The sequence below is a fragment of the Populus alba genome, chromosome 1 (assembly GCF_005239225.2).
Source record: "Populus alba chromosome 1, ASM523922v2, whole genome shotgun sequence".
Taxonomy (NCBI): Eukaryota; Viridiplantae; Streptophyta; class Magnoliopsida; order Malpighiales; family Salicaceae; genus Populus; species Populus alba.
In genome coordinates this window covers 25463027-25485205 of record NC_133284.1, presented here as the reverse complement: position 1 = coordinate 25485205, position 22179 = coordinate 25463027, and the positions used below count along the sequence as shown (strand labels likewise).

Sequence of the window (22179 nt, the reverse complement as noted above, 5' to 3'; positions counted from 1 at the left end):
ATTTTGTAGCCATGTTTTAGCTTTATCTTTTAATGAGAAAGGAAAAAGCTTTAATCGAATGGTGTTCATGCTACAATTTGAGTCATTATATGTATTACAGACCTCCTCAAATTCCCTTAAATGCAAGTATGGATTTTCTAAGTCTAAGTCATGAAAAGATGGTAAAAGTTGAATAATGCCTGTCTTAAAATTAAAATGAGATGCATCAGGAGGGAAAACTATGCATGAGGGTGCACTTGTTCTTGTGGGATTCATGTGGTCTCTAAGTGTTCTCATACGATTATTCTCATTATTCTCATTATGAAGCGATTGATTATCTTTTTCGGCCATATTTTCTGAAAATGATGAGGATACCCTATAAAGTCGACCACTTAATGTACGTGACCAAACTCTCATGCACGTGTAAGAAGAGAATAAAAGGAAGAAAAGAAAAGAGAAGAAAAAGAAAACAAAAGAAAACAAAAACAAAAGTTAGATAAAATGAAAAGTGAAGAGAGAAAATAAATTAAATATTATAATTTATACAAGAATTTACCTCCCCGGCAACGGCGCCAAAAACTTGACACGACCAAAAGCTTGATGTCTTCTCCCAAGTGCAGGAGTGTCGAAGTAATAAATAACCCGGCAAGACCGGGGTCGAACCACAGAGAGGTTAATTGTATAAATTATAAACAACAACAACAACAACAACAACAATAATAACAAGATGCCTCAATACATGGTAAGTGCCTCCTTTTATAGGCCAAAATTTGGAACTATTGATTTGTTAATTAATTGATGAGTAGGTGGCCACATCTTAACTTGGTGACAATTCTTATCTTCTTGTCTGAACAAGACGTCATTGCTAACATCATAATTTGCCCAGAATCCTCAGGAATGTTCTAGGAAATTGTCTCAGCTTTCCAACAAAAAAAAAGATGAGGTCATTTCGACTTCTAGAACTCAAGATATAGGCTGAACACTAAATAGTGTCTGGGCTGCAGGACAGCTTCGGACTTCTTCATTGTTCCTTTAGTTTAGACTTCAAAACGGCCTTTTTAAATCTTGGGCTCCCCATGAAAGTTGTAGGCCTTTGTCTTACCTTTCCATCCATATAAAATGGACCTAAATCCAAGATCTAGAGCTCCAGATATGATCCAATTACCGAGCAATGTTCCGGTTTGGACTACACCGACATCTCTTTTCTAAGTTTGGCCATCTCTTTGTCCTTTCACTTTCAATACTTAAACTCATCAATCAATCTTTTTATTTATGTGATAGGCCTGCATTTAAGATGAGCATTTACCATAAATTAAAGTATCTTATAGTATCAAACTCGTTATTATAAAACATGCTTTAGTTAAGGAGTTATTGATACTTCAAGTGCAAAATGATGATATAAAACCTTGATAAACATGCACTTTTAAGTACTAATCAATAGGTGTAGGTTATACCATATGGTTGAGCTATGAAAGTGCCAAGCATTTGTTATACCAAGGGTTGTTCAACACAAATCTAGATTAACCATTTAACAAGTAAGGTATTAAGAGTGAGCAAAATAATAAATATAAAACATGTTGGTATCAAGCATTAAAGTCCATGTTGAGTTTATATTATACTTATTCTTACACCATTAGTGTAACCTTTTCACCTTGACATAATAGATTTAGTAAAACGCCTTTTATAGGCCAAAATTTGAAATTATTGATTTGATGAATAATTGTTAAGTGGGTGGCCACATCTTGACTTGGTGAAAATCCTTATCTTCTTGTCTGAATAAAACGTCATTGCTAACATCAGAACTTGATCCACCATTACCATGAAAGTTCTAGGAAATTATATTAGCTTTCCAGGAAAAAAAAAATTGAGGTCATTTGGACTTCTACAACTCGAGATATAGGCTGAACACTGAACAATGTCCGGGCTGCAGGAAAGATTCGAACTTCTTCATTGTTGCTATAATTTGGACTTGAAAACGACCTTTTTAAATCCTGGCCTCCACATGAAAGTTGTAGGCCTATATCTTACCAAATCTGTGTAAAAATTTGAGATCATTTGGACATCTAGAAATCAAGATATGACTCAATTATCGAACAGTGTTACAGTTTGGACTGCACCAACATCTCTTTTCTAAGCTTCACCCTATCTTTATCTTCATAATTTTAGTAGTTGAATTCATCAATCAATCCTTTGATTTATGTGATAGGCCTGCATTTAAGATGAACTTTTACCATATATTAAGGTATCTTATAGTATTAGACTTGTTATTATAAAACATGCTTTAGTTAAGGAGTTATTGATACTTCTAGTGCAAAATGATGATATAAAACCTTGATAAACATGCACTTTTAAGTACTAATCAATACGTGTTTCATACTGAAGAATACAGCCATGAAAGAAAGACATATAACAGTGGTGTTTGTGTTCGACTTGTAATGAGTTTGAAGTTAACTGCTATGGTAAATTAAAAGAGGTTATTGAATTGCAATATCATTAGGAGAAAAATATAGTGTTTTTATTTAAATGTTATTGGTATGACACCACTAAAAGAGGAATCAAAGTAGATCTTCACTATGGTCTGGTTGAAATCAACTCAAAATCTAGACTCAGCAACGTAAACAATATCTTTATTTTCGCAAAGCAATGCTAACAAGTTTATTACACACAACCCCTTCCTTTAGAAAGGATCGATCAAGAGTTAATTGGTTATCCATTTTAAAAATAAAACAAAGAGATCATGTCAAGGTTGTTTAGGATGAGAATGAAAACACAAGTGTACGAGATGAAGTCTTTCAAAATAGTGAATTAGTTAAACCATATTGAGTTACTCCTTCGATTGACTTAGAAGAAAATTTAAATTTTCATTTTTTCGATGATAGTCTTGTTGATGTTGATGCAGAGGAGTTGAAAGTTGTTCTGAGCTCTTGCGGACAAGCACATGTCGATGATGATGATGATAATGATGATATCCACATTGAAGATTGTGATGGAGCTAATGATGATTCAATAGATGAAGAAGAAGAAAATTTTGACTAATTATCATAACACAAAAGTGTAAAGAATTTTTTATAATGTAATATTATGGATGAAATTTTGTAGCATGAAATATTTATTTTATAATTGTTCACTATTGTTATTGTTTTGTGCGGGTAGTTTGCAATTTAAGTGTTTGCAGAAAGAATAAATAGACAATACAAACACAATTTATCATGCATTGTGCACATCACCAACGAATTTACAGACGGACTAAGTTTGTCAGTATTTTAGAGAGAGTTTTAAAATATTTACCGTATATGCCACAATCATGGACATCCCTACAAATGGAATGAGGTCGTCGGTATTTCATAAAGAGTTTTAATTTTTTTACTACATATGTCATAATCACCGATGTCTCTACAGAGAGAATGAGTTCATCAGTATTTCACAGAGAGTTGTATTTACTGCATATGCCACAGTCACCGACGTCTCTATAGATGAAATGAGTCCGTCGGAATTTTCTAGAGGATGGGAACAATTCACCTCCTATGTCAGTGAAGTCCTCTGAATCACCAACGAAATGTGAATTCCAAAGCGCGGGTAATTATTGCATCTCTAGCCGTGTGTATTTATTTCACCTTACCAACGGATTGTGAAAATTCTAAAGGGTTCTTTAAAAATTTGAGTGTGAAATTTAAAATTTTAAAGTGAATTCACCGATGGAATCACCAAGAGAATAATTAAAAATAATATTATTTAATAGTTTGTCAGTAAGGTTGTCGAAAAAAATGGCAATATAACTCTTGTTTTTTTTCTCATAATCTTTATCTTCATCTTAATGATTTTCTTTTTTTCATCTTTTTTTTGTTTTTTTTTTTTTTGTATTGTACGTAGATAAAGTCTAGAAATAAACACACTATTAACACAAGCATTTTTCATTCCTAAAATCTATAGTTTTTTTTTTAAAAAATTTGTTGTCTATTTTATTGTTTGTATTGCTATAATAATTGAATATTTTGTTGATTTTTAATTGTTATTGTTGATTTTGCCTTGTAAATGTTAATTGAATATATAGCATTAAATTTAATTATTTTATCTCAATTTTACTCTATTATTGCATAATAGAGTGTTTGATTGTTTCCATGAATTTTTAATTGTTATTGATGAATTTAAATAGATGTTAGTTGAATATATAATTAAATTTCATTTTTTTTCTTTAATTTTTTTGTTAAATTTATATAGATGTCAAGTTATATATAGAATTTGTTTTCTTTGTTTTATGGTTAGAAACATTTTATTATCATTCTGAAACTGAGATGAAATTGAAAAATATGAAATTTCTAGTATAAATGAAATAAAATCAACTGGTTTGTGCCATATATATTGTCAATATTTGCAGGTTTGAAAAATTTGGGTAGTTTCTAGTATAGGGGAGGTGCTGCCATTTTTTTTTTAAATAATCGAATTTGATTATGTAATTATTCGTTTAATTTGTGTAGATGTGTAAAATAAAATCAACAACATGTCGTGAGCATATGGTTGTAGCTAGTTTTTTTAGAGTAAGGATGACTTGTCCTTAGTTACTGATCAAGAAGAGACATTTGCGCCAACTTGTGATGCTGCCTCTTTCAGTACGGTTCCACAGCGCAAAAGCGGTGTGCCTTCACACTAGGGTCAATTCACCTGCAAGTACGAGGCACATCGAAAGGATGACCTTTCAATATAAGTTTGTTTTGATTTGGTTTTGGGGTTTTTTTTTTTATAACATAATTTGTGAACAACTAATTATTATTTTATTAATTAATTTATTTATAGGTTCACAAACATTGAGGCCACTTGAGTAATAACATTGATGTTTAAATCATCGATGGAGATTCTATTATTTCAATGGAGTCAGGTTTCCAAACATCCTAATTGGATACCTTATATCGATGCATGGTTTCAAAGATTTAAGGTTGGTGTTAACTTCTAATTTTATTTATTTTTACTAAATTTTTATTTTTATTTTTATTTTTAATAAATTATTTATTCATAGAACAAATTCGAGTGGTATAGCGTGCATGACAATGTTGCGAGAATGGTGTGGGAGAATCATTCAGTAATTAGGTAACTTCAAAAACAATACGATACTTTTTTTAAAAAAATATATATGTTTTAAAATCTAATTTGTCATTAACTCATATAAAATTCATTGATAGAAGTATGTTTCATAATTTTTGGTATGAAGTGCAGAAAAAAGCAAAAAAATACACAAGAGATAACAATCTACAAGGCTAGAATGACGTGAAGGTTTGGAGGGATTTCAGACCGCCATACATCCTAGATGATATATGGCCGCAATATATTTAGCATATGACGTTTGAGCGATCACATGACGCTCATAGTCTAGTGCCAACAATCAAAATAGGCAAATTCATGGTTCGGTGACCACGTATACTGGCGTCTCCGTTCTGTTCACTGCACATGTGAAGCGGATGGTAAGATTAATTTTAATGAAATCTATCATTAATTAATTTGTTGTTATTTGTAAATATATTTAACTTGCAACATTTTTATTCTTACAGGCTACGTCTCTTGGATGTGACAGAGCTCATTGAAGATGTTTGTGGAGACTGCACGTTTGTAGTGAAGACTGCCAAAGAGGGGTGAAATAGTTCATCGACAACCCACGCTCAACATTTCATGGTATGTTCGTTCAACCATTTTATTTCATATGTTATTATTTTCTTAAATTGCATATGATGCTTTCTTTTTAAATTTTCAAGAGACATATAATAGCCGAATGAGGGAGAGATACGAGGACGATCCTTCGTCCCACTCGAATTTCAATCTGATTTTGTGGATGGAGGTAAGATTGTCTAGTGGACCCGATAAAAATTAGGTGTACGAATTCTCCAACACTACGGCCGATAACTTACGAGCGACCCGTAATGTCTTAACCATTGGGAGCTTCCAATCAATGTCGAGCACCCAGTTTGAGGAGATCGTGGCCTTGAAACAACATGTAGCTGATCTCACCCAACAATATCAGCAACTCTTAGCGGATTATGAACAACCCCATCAGATCGTCATGTGCATGAGATCATAGATGGATGGGGCGTGTGTGCCCTTTTTTTTGCTGTATGGTTATGGGAACGACCAGCCTCCTCCTCCTCATCCGCCATTGTTCTAGTTCAATTTTTTGTTTTTTGAAAACACTCTAAAATTGTAATGAATATATGGATGAATATTATTTTATTTATTTTTAATATTTTATTTGCTTAATTGGTTTTTTTTACTACTATTATATACAGATTTATATTATTTATTCTACACAATTTTATTTTTAAAAAAATATTTTTTAAATTAGAATTGATGGATTTACATATGGAATTATGCCGTCGGTATTTTACAAAGAGTTGTAAGATATAAATCTGATTTTTTTTTTCCATAGAAAATATGAAAAACAATAAGAGTCTCATTTATTTTCTTTCATAATATATCTATCTAAATTCATGAAGTAAATGTTTGGAGTACCATAAAATTCAGACATCCAAATTATATAAGAAAAGTGTTATTATCCAATACAGTAAATATAACTATGTAGTGGCCCATCACTATTGTCCCTGAAAAGGATATAAGAAGTGCCTTGCTACTTGGCCCTTCACTTTTCCGGACAACCAAATATTTTTGTTTCTTAGACTTTCAACTAGTTCTCAAAATTCCTAAGAAATTACTAGATTGTGTACTTCTGCAAAACCTTCCAATATTTTAGAAAGTGTAGAAATAAAGAAAAAGGTTTTTATTATATATATATATATATATATATATATATATATTGCATGTTTTTAACTTTTTTTTTTATGCATTAGAATCTCACGCACAAATCTATTAAGGTTCATGCTATGTAATATGAGAATTTCCAATGGAACTTCAAAGCCAACCTGCCCGAGCTAGCTTCCTGTATTACTTACCCTGATATATATGATTCTTAACATCAGCCATCGTCTCTAATTTTATCCTACACAGCCAGTGATAGACTCGGGAATACTGGCACCATATTAAATATATGAAATCAAAATGGCTAGACAATTAATTTAATATTTGATATTTTAATGGTCGAGACCTAAGTGGAATGTTAACAGGTTTTTGATTAAAAAGTGAAGCCCAAGGCAAAAAGATGAAATAAATTACTTACTTTATAGTGCTCGCTACATGACTTAACAAACTGATCGATCCACAATATAATTAAATTCTGCATAGAGTCCACGCCATGAATATTAATATGCTGTTGATTTAAGTAAATTTGGAAGTGCTAGCTGATGCATGTTTCTTTCTTGGAAAGCAACAGAAGGCGAGCCTTTCATAATTAAATATATATATCTTGACAGGTACAAGAAGTCAAAGCCCATAAAAGTTGGTGAACTACTATGATAAGTTGGGTTATTTATTAAAGTGATACATGCTCCTACAAATCTTAGAAAAGTCGGTTCTAATTTCTCAACCATTTATGGGGTACGTAAAAAAAAAAGGGGGGGCAGGGGGGATTATTTATTTATTTATTTAGCGACCAAATGCAGGTCCTAGTGGAAAACAACTCAAATCCCACCTTTTGTTTCGCCTTTGCCTTTTGCTGTTTACCACTTGTTCATGTTCATTTTGTGTGGTTAGTGTGAATTCTGAAGGAACCTTTTATCCTTAGAAATCTGTGCATTTGCAGGCAAATAAGACATGGGACATGAACTCCTCTCCTAGTTAACGTTTCTGGCAATTACCATGCTGTACGTCTTCATTTATTCTCTAAGGTTGTCTATGTAAGAAGGTATGTTTCTCTTATAAAACCAGATGATAGTTTTCTGTGGGCAGATTAAGAGATAAATTGAATCGCTTTACAGTAGTTGAAATCTTGTTTTGTGAAAATTTCCAAATATAAAAAGAAAGGTTCGAATCAAACTTCTAACAAGTGGGATACTCATAATTGACGTTCTCATACCCTACAAAAGAGGCACATTACCCTACAAATGAGGCAGCATGTTGAAATCTTGCTCTATGAAAATTTCCAAATCTTATCAATTAGTCTTGACGGACATGGTAATTGGACATAATATTTGCATATCATATATATACCCACGCATCTTAATTAATTAGTTATTTTTTGTTTTAATTATACGGGTTTCCTTAAAATAATTTATAAGACATGAATTTTATATCACTTTTCTATAACTAGAATAGTTATTTAATATGATATTCAATATTTAATAACCAAACATTTAAGAGTTTAAATCTTATTATTCTTGTTTTTTGTAATTAAAATAGTGAAATCAAGAATAAGATAATGATAATTTTATTTAAAAATCAAATTCAAAAGCTTTCATGATTGGTTAAATATTTAAAGTTAAAAAAACTAAAAAAGTTACAAAACTTTTCCTCCTAGAACTTGAAGGGACACTTGCTTGATGCAAGCCTTGGATTTACAGAATGCTCGAGTGCAACAAGATGATTCTGATGGACGGACCTTGTTGTTGATAATGATAAAGTTCTTACAGAAATATTTCTACAAATTTTGAGTTCTTGTTAGTCTTTCTTTTTGTCAAAGTACATCTAAGGACAAATTCTTTGTATCAGCACATTAAATCTCATATCCCTTCATATATATTTAAACGTGTAAACGTTGGAATATTTTAAAGCACATAATATCGGAGTTTGGGAATCCTTTTTTCCATTTCATGCACCCCAATCAAAGATATGTTAGCACAACATGATGGATGAAGAACAAAAGAGCATATATCTTGACCTCAGTCACTTTGTCCATTTCATGCACCCCAATCAAAGATATGTTAGCACAACATGATGGATGAAGAACAAAAGAGCATTTATCTTGACCTCAGTCACTTTATATGTATAACCTTGGCTGGCTCTTAGCTAGCTCATTGTTCTGCTATGAAAGAAAGAGATAAAAAGCTTTCAAGCAAATTGATCACTTTGCTTGGGGCTTAAGGTTGTTATTAATGGCTGATGTGCCATATATTCTGTATTTACCAAAATGACAAGTAAATAAAGAATATAAGTTGCCCATATATGGCTGAAGAATGGTATTTTTCTTATCCTGAAGAAAAGACATTTATTCTTACCAAAAAAAAAAAAGATGATATAAATTGAAATACATGGTTCAGGATATTTCTGCCATATTTCTTATTATAGTTACATTCATTTTGATAATACCCTATACATAATATGATAGTCACATATTTTTACACTTCCATCCTTTGCTTGCTAGCGTTTGGTGCTGAAGAACTCTCACTTGGTGGGGAAGGCAGAGTTGATTCACCGACATTGATGACAACATGGGAGCAATTGACCATCTGAACTGATTTTACACTCTGAATTTGTCCTGAATGCAACTTTTCTGTTGATAGAGTTGGCTCTACACTCTTAAATTGGGCTTTGGAGGCAAGTTCATGTATGGATTCAGCAATTTTTTCAGTGCATGTGACCACATCAATAAGTATTGAAGCTAATGTAACCCCTGGTATAACTTTCAGCAGGTCAATGTCTTCCCATATGCCTGATTTGAGTAAAGATTTGAGGTTTTTGGCAGCAGATTTTGCATTTTCAATGTGGGAATCTGCAGAAGATGGCTGCACCATTTTTTTTGATTGCCAATGCAAGTTCCTTTAGTGCTTTTCCAGATTCTATGCTCAAATTTGTGCATGCTTCCTGAATTATGCTACCAACTTCTGATGATGCCTGCAAGAATAAGCAGAAAATATTTAGAGATAAGCATGTGACGAATCACCTGAGTGCTTCTTAGCATACATGTTCCTAATTGGTATTCATTTTTTTATTACTTAACCCATACATAAGAGCTTCAACTTTACTCATTTTGATGACAATGGATCTATGTCTAAGGCTTAAAGTAGCTTATCACATTGTATGTAGACATCAAAGATGAGATAGCTGCCAGGGAGCTAATTTCCTTTCTTATACCTGAATGTCAGCATTTACGCATCCATTCAATGCTTCTATTCGGTAGGCACATTCTCGAGCCAGAGTCCCAACTTTCAGGTATAGTTTCCATGGATGTCGAAATGGGAACCGACCATGACCTGGCTCCCATGATGCAAAATTTGCCTGGAAGGCATAAAAAATATTATCAGAAAAAAAATCCAAGTAAATAGGTAAAGGAAGAGGAGCTTGGGGGTGGGGGGGTGAGAGATACACACACACCAAGGATTCTTCACTATTTTTTGAATTGAGAACACTTTTGTATCCATCCAAAAATTTCTTGTCGTCTTTGCTCTCTTCACCCCCTGTTCTTTTGAAGTATTCATCACCAAATCCTGTAAATTTTACGTCATCTTAGTAAGTTTTTGAGCATCTGCATGTTGAAATCTAGTTAAAAAGGAACAGCTGGAATGAATGTATCCAGTACTTGATTGGTACTACGACTCAGTGCACTGCTTTGTTGGGGACATACATACCTTCTAAGGAGTTGCCAAGCTTTTCAATGTTGAGAGCGATCAGATTGTGAAGATCTTCACCAGCCCACACAGGGCAAACAACAGTAGAAATGATGACACAAGCAGAACCACCTATGCTGATGGTTGATAATCTTTTCTGAGCGAACTCTAATATTTCATCGTCTCGATAACCAGATACCGATATCAAAGAGAAGGTCAATATGAATATTAGCATCCCATAATCATATCTCGATTTAATTTTCGGAAAGAACCTTAAAAATGTTGATATTGTAGCTGCAAACAAAAAACAGAATAATTTTGAATACATGAGTACCTTTTCATGTAACAGTAAGGATCAATATAGTATTAACTTTGAGGAGCAATAATTTTTATTTTGTGTGCATGCATGGTTAAAGATACCTTGTAGAAAGACAAAGAACCCAAGTAGTATGGGTTCTCCAATATGTCCAGAGAGGTTTGCTAGGTGATGTGCTCCAATACCTAGTCCACCAGCCATTAGCGTTGCCATTCCTCTATTCAATCCCTTTCCAAGAGTAGCCCCTGAAAATTAATTTGTCAAAAATCATGAAAGAGAAATTCTATTTTATTTTTAAAATGTCAGAGACTTACCCACAGAGAATTCAAAGACAACAACAACAGTCATGATAGCCCACATTGCAGTGACACCAAAATTACTGTAAAGTGGCTGACAGTAGTAGAACGTTGATACCAATGTAAGTGCAAGCCCTACTTTTAGTGAATGAATAACTCTTCTTGGATCATCTTGTCCAAGTTTCCTTATGTTCCTAACCATAGCAACCATGTTAGCTTTGAACTTCACAGGCAAGGCCTTGAGCCACCTGCGTCCTTGAGTGAAAAACCCAGCTTTGTCACCGCTTCCAGACCCAGCATCCATGGCTAAATGAGGGTAGGAAAGTTCGCATGAACTGAGAAAGATCAACAAGAGCAAAGAATAAAGAGTGTTGGCCAAGAAAGATGCTTGAGGAGGGACTCTACATGCTTCTAATTTATAAGAAGAAAATGGCATCTTAGTGGCACATAAAATATGTAATAGAAGTTTATGACCATCTTTCGATGTTTCCTTTATGTGCATGCAAGGACAAAAGAGATTTCACCGAAAAGGTTGAAAAACGGCAAGGTGATCTCAGTAGTGACTTGTAGCTGTACATAAGATGTTGACATGAACTAAAAGCTACAAGTCTCATTTCTCATGAAGTTGAAGTCCCATCTCCGTTCTCACTGAGATTCATGTAAAATAAACACGGCAGTCGTGATTCTTGACTAGCCAGGTAGGGTTTGAAGTTAATTACATGGATTGTCACATGCCCGAAGTAGTAGGGCGACTTTTCGAAGTCCATTTGTGAATGATCGTTTCTAAATTCTGCTATATTTCTTTTCCTTCTCTCTTTGTGATTGATATGTATAAGCTTTTGTCACCCCTTTATTCAAAATTGTTAATGAAATCATTACATTTCAAGGACCGGACCCTTTTTCCTACTTAAACTAGCTAGTTTGCGTCTTGGGAAAGGAATAGGGTTTCGTACTTGGAATCGTACAAGGGTTTTATCGAGGGATACACAAATCATTTCAAAAAATTGATGAATGTATTTAATAATATAAATTAAGATTTATATATGCCAATAAATATAAAAACTTTTGTTAAAATTAACTAAAAACTAAGTTGAAAAATTAAAAAATAGATACAAATTAAAATGTCAAATCTTTTGTTGTAAAAAACTCTTCAAAATCTATTTTATATAATTATATGGTGATAAAAAAAAATACATTAGCAAGATATGAAGAGAATTTTTCATCAAATTCTCCTTTTGTGATTCATGTAATTTTTTGTTTTTCTACCAAAATAAGTGCTTTTTTAATAACAAGCATAGATCATTTGATAAAAACTAACAACATTTAAAAAAATATATATTTATTATAACTATAATGATTTGAAATTTATTTTCTTAGAATATTCCCCCCCCCACACACACACACACACATATATATATATATATAAAAGCCTACATAATAGGTTCACATACAATAATTAACAAAATAATTGCCAACATTCCTATAATCTGATTTCAAAATAAATGTGAAACTGAATAATGTCTAATGAAATAATATCTTACATATAGTTTTATTTCTTTAATTATAATTAATTTTGATTAAACTTTAAGAGATCATAAAAAAATCATGAAAAGCTATAAAAAAGAGCATTACTAATATTACAATATTATTTGAAATAAATTAAAGTATAAATAGAATTTAATGAAATAAAATCCTAAATATTATTATTTTTAATTTATTTTAACTAATTTTAAAAAAATATATAAAACAAATTATATAAAAGCTTAGGCTCCTAATCCAGCCTATGTAGGCTAGCTCTTAGCCCAAAACAAAGAAAGGCAATTGTGAGTGCACCTCGAAGGCTAGATTTGTATTGTTCATCTAATTTTTTATTTTACAAAACATAAAAGATAATGTGACACTTGTTATGACAAATGCAATAAAAAACATGTCGTTTACTGGTTGACTTTCCATCCATCTTAGTCGAGGTTTTGATTTTTATAACCTAAAAAACTTATTTTGACTTTTTTTTTTTTTTTATCATTTGAAGACTCTAAAGAAATACTAATACTTTTATAAATTCATTTCTAGTATTAAATTGACATTAAAATGATAAAAAAAAATAACTAGAATCCTAAGAATTTTCCAAGTTTTAATTTTTTTTTCTAGCAAAATGAATCTTCAAAAAGACTATAATATAAATCATCTTATTAAATGAAACTCATTTACATCAAGATTGTATTTTTTTTAATTGTTAGAATGTGATCAACAAATAACTTTCTTTCTCTTCAATCATTTTTCAACATCTCTCGACCCCCCCCCCACCTAGGAATTGAGAAATGAATAAAATAAATTTTGAATCAAAACTAATTGAATAAGAAATTAGAGAAAATAAATGAACCAAAAAGTATTTTTTTAACATGAATTTAAGATTGGCCACTTTGTTTTTTTTTTTATTATTATTATTTCCAGTTTGGTTTGATTTCTTTTAATTGTTCCTCTTTACTACAAAACAGCTCACAAAAGAATACAATTAAAAAAAAAGTAATAGTAAAATCATCAATCTCTTTTAGTTTTATTTGTAATTGTAATAGCGTAGGTTTCAAATTACTTTTTCTTTGTGAACTATAAATGTAGAGCTTTTATTATTGCAATTGAAAAATAAAAAGCTCATCTCATTAAATTAGATTTCAATAAAGTTTTAGAATCTAGTAAAAACCTATGAATATCTTTAACACACAAAGATAAGAGATTTTCAACTCATAAAACAACTCACAAAAGAATACAATTAAAAAAAAGTCATAGTAAAATCATCAATCTCTTTTAGTTTTATTTGTAATTGTAATAGCGTAGGTTTCAAATTACTTTTTCTTTGTGAACTATAAATGTAGAGCTTTTATTATTGCAATTGAAAAATAAAAAGCTCATCTCACTAAATTAGCTTTCAATAAAGTTTTAGAATCTAGTAAAAACCTATGAATATCTATAACACACAAAGATAAGAGATTTTCAACTCATAAAACAACTCACAAAAGAATACAATTAAAAAAAGTAATAGTAAAATCATCAATCTCTTTTAGTTTTATTTGTAATTATAATAGCGTAGGTTTCAAATTACTTTTTCTTTGCGAACTATGAATGTAGAGCTTTTATTATTGCAATTGACAAATAAAAAGCTCATCTCATTAAATTAGCTTTCAATAAAGTTTTAGAATCTAGTAAAAACCTATGAATATCTATAACACACAAAGATAAGAGATTTTGAAATCATAAAACAGCTCACAAAAGAATACAATTAAAAAAAAGTCATAGTAAAATCATCAATCTCTTTTAGTTTTATTTGCAATTGTAAAAGCGTAGGTTTCAAATTACTTTTTCTTTGTGAATTATAAATATAGAGCTTTTATTATTGCAATTGAAAAATACAAAGCTCATCTCATTAAATTAGCTTTCAATAAAGTTTTAGAATCTAGTAAAAACCTATTAATATCTATAGCACACAAAGTTAAGAGATTTTCAACTCATAAAACAGCTCACAAAAGAATACAATTAAAAAAAAGTAATAGTAAAATCATCAATCTCTTTTAGTTTTATTTGTAATTGTGATAGCGTAGGTTTCAAATTAGTTTTTCTTTGTGAACTATAAATGTAGAGCTTTTATTATTGCAATTGAAAAATAAAAAGCTCATCTCACTAAATTAGCTTTCAATAAAGTTTTAGAATCTAGTAAAAACCTATGAATATCTAAAACACACAAAGATAAGAGATTTTCAACTCATAAAACAGCTCATAAAAGAATACAATTAAAAAAAGTCATAGTAAAATCATCAATCTCTTTTAGTTTTATTTGTAATTGTAATCGCGTAGGTTTCAAATTACTTTTTCTTTGTGAACTATAAATGTAGAGCTTTTATTATTGCAATTGAAAAATACAAAGCTCATCTCATTAAATTAGCTTTCAATAAAGTTTTAGAATCTAGTAAAAACCTATGAATATCTATAACACACAAAGATAAGAAATTTTCAACTCATAAAACAGCTCACAAAAGAATACAATTAAAAAAAAGTCATAGTAAAATCATCAATCACTTTTAGTTTTATTTGTAATTGTAATAGCGTAGGTTTCAAATTACTTTTTCTTTGTGAACTATAAATGTAGAGCTTTTATTATTGCAATTGACAAATAAAAAGCTCATCTCATTAAATTAGCTTTCAATAAAGTTTTAGAATCTAGTAAAAACCTATTAATATCTATAGCACACAAAGATAAGAGATTTTCAACTCATAAAACAAGCTCATAAAAGAATACAATTAAAAAAAAGTCATAGTAAAATCATCAATCTCTTTTAGTTTTATTTGTAATTGTAATAGCGTAGGTTTCAAATTACTTTTTCTTTGTGAACTATAAATGTAGAGCTTTTATTATTGCAATTGAAAAATACAAAGCTCATCTCATTAAATTAGCTTTCAATAAAGTTTTAGAATCTAGTAAAAACCTATGAATATCTATAACAGACAAAGATAAGAGATTTTGAAATCATAAAATAGCTCACAAAAGAATACAATTAAAAAAAAGTCATAGTAAAATCATCAATCTCTTTTAGTTTTATTTGTAATTGTAATAGCGTAGGTTTCAAATTACTTTTTCTTTGTGAACTATAAATGTAGAGCTTTTATTATTGCAATTGAAAAATATAAAGCTCATCTCATTAAATTAGCTTTCAATAAAGTTTTAGAATCTAGTAAAAACCTATGAATATCTATAACACACAAAGATAAGAGATTTTCAACTCATAAAACAGCTCACAAAAGAATACAATTAAAAAAAAGTCATAGTAAAATCATCAATCTCTTTTAGTTTTATTTGTAATTGTAATAGCGTAGGTTTCAAATTACTTTTTCTTTGTGAACTATAAATGTAGAGCTTTTATTATTGCAATTGAAAAATACAAAGCTCATCTCATTAAATTAGCTTTCAATAAAGTTTTAGAATCTAGTAAAAACCTATGAATATCTTTCATACACAAAGATAAAAGATTTTGAAATCATAAAATAGCTCACAAAAGAATACAATTAAAAAAAAGTCATAGTAAAATCATCAATCTCTTTTAGTTTTATTTGTAATTGTAATAGCATAGGTTTCAAATTACTTTTTCTTTGTGAACTATAAATGTAGAGCTTTTATTATTGCAATTGAAAAATATAAAGCTCATCTCATTAAATTAGCTTTCAATAAAGTTTTAGAATCTAGTAAAAACCTATGAATATCTATAACACACAAAGATAAGAGATTTTCAACTCATAAAACAGCTCACAAAAGAATACAATTAAAAAAAGTCATAGTAAAATCATCAATCTCTTTTAGTTTTATTTGTAATTGTAAAATCGTAGGTTTCAAATTACTTTTTCTTTGTAAACTATAAATGTAGAGCTTTTATTATTGCAATTGAAAAATACAAAGCTCATATCATTAAATTAGCTTTCAATAAAGTTTTAGAATCTAGTAAAAACCTATGAATATCTATAACACACAAAGATAAGAAATTTTCAACTCATAAAACAGCTCACAAAAGAATACAATTAAAAAAAAGTCATAGTAAAATCATCAATCACTTTTAGTTTTATTTGTAATTGTAATAGCGTAGGTTTCAAATTACTTTTTCTTTGTGAACTATAAATGTAGTGCTTTTATTATTGCAATTGACAAATAAAAAGCTCACCTCATTAAATTAGCTTTCAATAAAGTTTTAGAATCTAGTAAAAACCTATTAATATCTATAGCACACAAAGATAAGAGATTTTCAACTCATAAAACAGCTCATAAAAGAATACAATTAAAAAAAGTCATAGTAAAATCATCAATCTCTTTTAGTTTTATTTGTAATTGTAATAGCGTAGGTTTCAAATTACTTTTTCTTTGTGAACTATAAATGTAGAGCTTTTATTATTGCAATTGAAAAATACAAAGCTCATCTCATTAAATTAGCTTTCAATAAAGTTTTAGAATCTAGTAAAAACTTATGAATATCTATAACACACAAAGATAAGAGATTTTGAAATCATAAAATAGCTCACAAAAGAATACAATTAAAAAAAAGTCATAGTAAAATCATCAATCTCTTTTAGTTTTATTTGTAATTGTAATAGCATAGGTTTCAAATTACTTTTTCTTTGTGAACTATAAATGTAGAGCTTTTATTATTGCAATTGAAAAATACAAAGCTCATCTCATTAAATTAGCTTTCAATAAAGTTTTAGAATCTAGTAAAAACCTATGAATATCTTTAACACACAAAGATAAAAGATTTTCAACTCCTAAAACAGCTCACAAAAGAATACAATTAAAAAAAAGTAAAAGTAAAATCATCAATCTCTTTTAGTTTTATTTGTAATTGTAATAGCATAGGTTTCAAATTAGTTTTTCTTTATGAACTATAAATGTAGAGCTTTTATTATTGCAATTGAAAAATACAAAGCTCATCTCATTGTAATTTAGAATTTCTCTTCGAACACTTTCTTTCTTTATATATAACCCTATTTTTTGCATGTTTAATTTTTTTATTTGAATATTCATTTTTATGTTTAAATTGTGGAAGGGAGCAGGGAGCATAGTGCATAAACATCACTAAATCTATGAGAGCTATATTAAATTGAACTTATTATTCTTTCAGTTTAAAAAGAATTTTATTTTTATATATATATTTTTAAATTTATAAACTTTTCCTTAATTTTTTGCAATTCATTTACTCTAACTTTTAGTCTTGTTTACCTTTAAGTGTGTGATATCGTCATCACGCCAAAATTTCTATCTAAAGCTAATTTAAGGTGAATGAGGTCTAGGGCAAAACTATAAATAAAGGCTTTTTAAAATATTTAAGAAATATTTTTTTAGTATTTTTTATGTATGTCTGACAAATGAGACCTTGACAATCTAAAATTTTGTACATGGAGCCTTTTATTAAATGAGAGCAATTTTCATTTCATAAAATACAATTAACAAATATACTTTATTTATTATTGGGATATTTTGTTGAGTGGGAACCATAAGTCATTGCTGAAATGGTCCTTAATTTAAATCGACCTTGCTACTATTTAGGTATGTAGCTTGAATTTCTGACAATTTAAAAAAACTTCTCATTAGATGTAAATTCATACTTCACTTTTGTGTTATTTAAATTTCTAATGACTCACTAATATAAGAAAAGGATAGAATCGATCATGGAGTCTCTCTTTGGATTAGGAAACTTTGATAACATTCATAAGTTGTTCATAAGTGACAAAATTATGCACTAAAAAAAGACTTTTTTTCCTATTTAAACTAGTTTCCATCTTGAAAATGAATTCATTTTTTTCCTTATAAATAATTAATTTTTTCAAATATAAAGCTTTTTTTTTTTAATGAAAACAACTCATTAATAATAATAATAATAATAATAATAATTACAATCATATTTTCACATGGAAAACATAGATCGGGCTTCAAATTATAATCTCTTTATAAATGCAAAGCTCCTATTTTGATTTTAAAACTTTTCTATAACAAAAAGTATCCTATTATTATAATCTTTTCATCAAACTCATACATATTTTTCTTAATACAATTTATATTGCTTTATTTTTCATCTTATATTTTTTTTATAATTTAACTTTTTTTTTCTTAAACCTTATTCGTTTTATTAGCCTTTCTTGTTAAAAAAGTTAAAAAAAAAAAAAGCCTTTGTACTTTATTTATTTTGTCTATATACATAAAAACATTAACTATCTTTAGGTATGTTTGTGACTTAACTTATTATTACTTGATTGCAAATGTAGATTTCTCACAAGTTATATCTTAAATAAATCTTCTTTGTAAAATAAACTAACTTGTGTCTTAACCCAATTTCTACCTTTTCTTCAAAAAAAAAATCCAAAAATAACAAAACAAAATTTAAAAAATAATTTATGATATATTTTCAACATCTTTTGGAAAAAATTCAAAATCTAACAATTTGTTTTCAATGTGTTCATGTATGAACCTATTCATTTCAAAATCTTTGATATTTTTTTTTCATTGAGTTGACATTAATGTTGTTTTTATAAATAAAAAATAAAAATAATAATAAAAAGAGAGATAAAATGGACCAAAAACACGTTTCCAATAACCCTACACTACCATTCCAAGCACATTTTTTACCCATCTTCCCTTTAAAGCCCTTTACAAACTCCTATAAGAAGACCTGACAAATCAACTAAACTTATTAGTTAGTGAGATGCATGGGTTTGCCAAATATTTGTCCTTTTCTGAGCCCCTCATTTTGTGCTAAGCTTAAGATGAAAAAAAAATATACTCTTATGTTCTTAAAAGGACACACCTTATAATAAACCAAAACCTACATATTGCAGCCTTAAAATCATTGAAAAACAAGCTAAAAAGACAAATCCCTAAGCTAGTTTGGTTCAAAGGTGGAGATGAATAGTTTGGGAGTTAAAAAATAAGATAAATTTATCTCAATGAAACCTCGAGCTTCTTGCTTTGAAACCTTAAGAAACAGAAGGTCATCTTATCACGTACCTTCACCAATTTCAATCTTGTATGTATAAAAGATCAAATTACTAGTTTCCCTAAAGATAAACCTTTAGAGAGTTGCAAGAAAGTCAAAAAAATTTGTTTTAAAGCTTACATCGAATAAATTTATGCTTTAAAATACAATAATCAAACTTTCAGGATGCTTATTTGATCCATGGATAACCTGATTTTGAGGCGACACTTGCTTTTTATCCTTACAGTGTCAATTGTCAACCAATACACATGAAAGTTGAATCTTAATGTTAAATGACATGTCTTAGGATCACGAAAAAAAAAAAAAAAACATTCAAAATTATATCTTCATAATATATTTGCGACAATTAAAATTAAATGAATATGATCTTTGAAATTTATGATTTGGTTCAAATAAAAAATGATTTTCATGCAAAAACAGTTATTGACGGAGTTTATAAAGTTCTTGACAATGTTGACACTTCTTATAGGTATTCATTGGAATATTGAGCAGTTAGGTGGCAATGTTGTGAACCCTATAAGGTAATGGATAAATTTATATTAGTTTAGGGTAAGGAGTCCATTGTAACCAGTAATCAAATTATGGTTTAATGAACATCAAAACCATGAACGATACCTGGTGATGATAGTATGAGTGTCTTTTGATGATTATTGAAAGAATGAGAAGAGTTAGATCAACTAGAAGTAATTTTATTTGAAAGAATCAATAGCTAAATCAATTGGGAGTATATCAAGTCAAAGGGCTAACTTCAATTACAAAAGGTAGTTTCATCCATTCTATATAGCTAGTGAAAATTTCCAATAGTGAGACAATGAGCAATTTTATTTATAATGATAGTTTAAGCTCATGTTTTGTTAATGATGACAAATGAAAGGGTACTAGATGATCCATTCAAATTGATTAGCAAGACATAAAGCTTTCAATAAATAAATGGGTCAAGGTGTCCATGTGAAATTGTAAATACGCCACAAATTCAAGATGAGTTGCAAGAAAAAGGGACATATACTTTTAAATAGGTAAAGATATATGTTATCTAATCCCCTTTTCCATTGCATTGTATAATGTTTTTGCAGAAAAAGTCTTTTAAAAACACAAATAAAACCCTTATATAAGAACCTAACAAGGTTTTAAGCCTAACAAATCTCTAGTTGATTAAAAATCAAACAAGGTTTTAACAAAGAAAAAGTCCAGAAACACTCTAGTAAATAAAGACTCAGTATGGTTCTAAGCCTAATAAGGATCTAATTGATTAAAAAACCTAATAAGGTTTTAATATTAAAAAAAAGTTTAGCAGGACTGACACGGCCAAAAGATTGATGTCTTCTTCCAAGTGCATGAGTGTCGAAGTAATAAATAACTCGGCAAGACCGAGGTTGAACCACAGGGAAGTGAACTATATAAAATTATAAACAACAAATGAAAAGGAGTTGAAGAGAACTTTTAAGATGTGATATTGATGTGAGTATTAATCAAAGATAAAAACAATTGTCAAGGTTAGAGGATCAACTAATACTATTAGAAATAATTATAGTATAAACTCTTTTAATTATCAACGAAAAACCATACACAAAGGAGGTTTAAATCAGATAATTTATCCTTAATAGTTCATTATAAAATTTAACATGATCATTTTAATTATCTTATTTTAGTAACACCATACTTTTAAATATTGTCAGGAATGCATGATGTTAACTTATGTTAACAGCAAATCAAGTTCATTGCATAGCACAAGTGTAGGTTATATCATACAGTTGGCTATGAAAGTGTCAAGCATTTGTTGTACCAAGTGTTATACAACACAAATCTAGATTAACCATTTAACAAGTAATATATTAAGAATTAATAAGATAAAAAGATAAAACATGTTAATAGCAAACTTTCTTGGATATAAGCATTGAAGTCCATATTGAGTTTATATTATACATATCCTAACACAATTAGTGAAACATTTTCACCTTGACATATTAAACTTAGCTAAACATTATGAAGAAGAGAAACATAAATAAACAAGATAAGAACATAATTATATAAGTATAGTAAATGAAATGAAAGGCATAAACAAGATATTAATGAAACTATAACATGAAATAAAACTAGAACATTAAAACTATAAAGAAAAAAAGGAAGTAAGGAAATGATCTTGATATGAAAACCAAGATGCCTAAATGCATGACAAATGCCTCCTTTTATAGGCCAAAATTTAGAACTATTGATTTGATGGCTAATTGTTGAGTGGGTGGCCACATCTTAACTTGGTGACAATCCTTATCTTCTCATCTGAACAAAATGTCATTAATAACATCAGAATTTAAACAGATAATCATCATAAAAGTTATGGGAAATTGTCTCGTCTTTCCAACAAAAAATGAATCGGTGCATTTGGACTTTTAGAACTCAAGATATGGGCTAAACACTAAACAATGTATAGGTTATAGGACAAATTCTGACTTCTCTGTTGTTGCTACAATTTGAATTTGAAAACAGCCTTTTTGAATCTTGGACTCTTTATTAAAGTTTTAGGCCCACGTCTTAGCTTTTCATCCATACAAATCAAACCTAAATCCAAGTCCTACAGCTTCAATTATGATCCAATAACGGAATAGTGTTCCAGTTTGGACTGAACCAACATCTCTTTTCTAAGCTTAGCCCTCTCT

The 22179-nt window shown here is 29.4% G+C and overlaps 1 protein-coding gene across 1 annotated transcript; it reads right to left on the bottom strand.

Moving 5' to 3' along the window:
• Window positions 1–9030: 9030 nt before the first annotated feature.
• On the bottom strand, window positions 9031–11372 carry LOC118046958 (aluminum-activated malate transporter 7-like). The gene is given in 7 exon segments (XM_035056070.2): window positions 9031–9587; window positions 9589–9681; window positions 9922–10065; window positions 10162–10274; window positions 10416–10688; window positions 10815–10955; window positions 11025–11372. Coding segments are annotated over 7 exon segments (1452 nt in total). The 5' UTR covers window positions 11311–11372; the 3' UTR covers window positions 9031–9185.
• Window positions 11373–22179: the final 10807 nt, after the last annotated feature.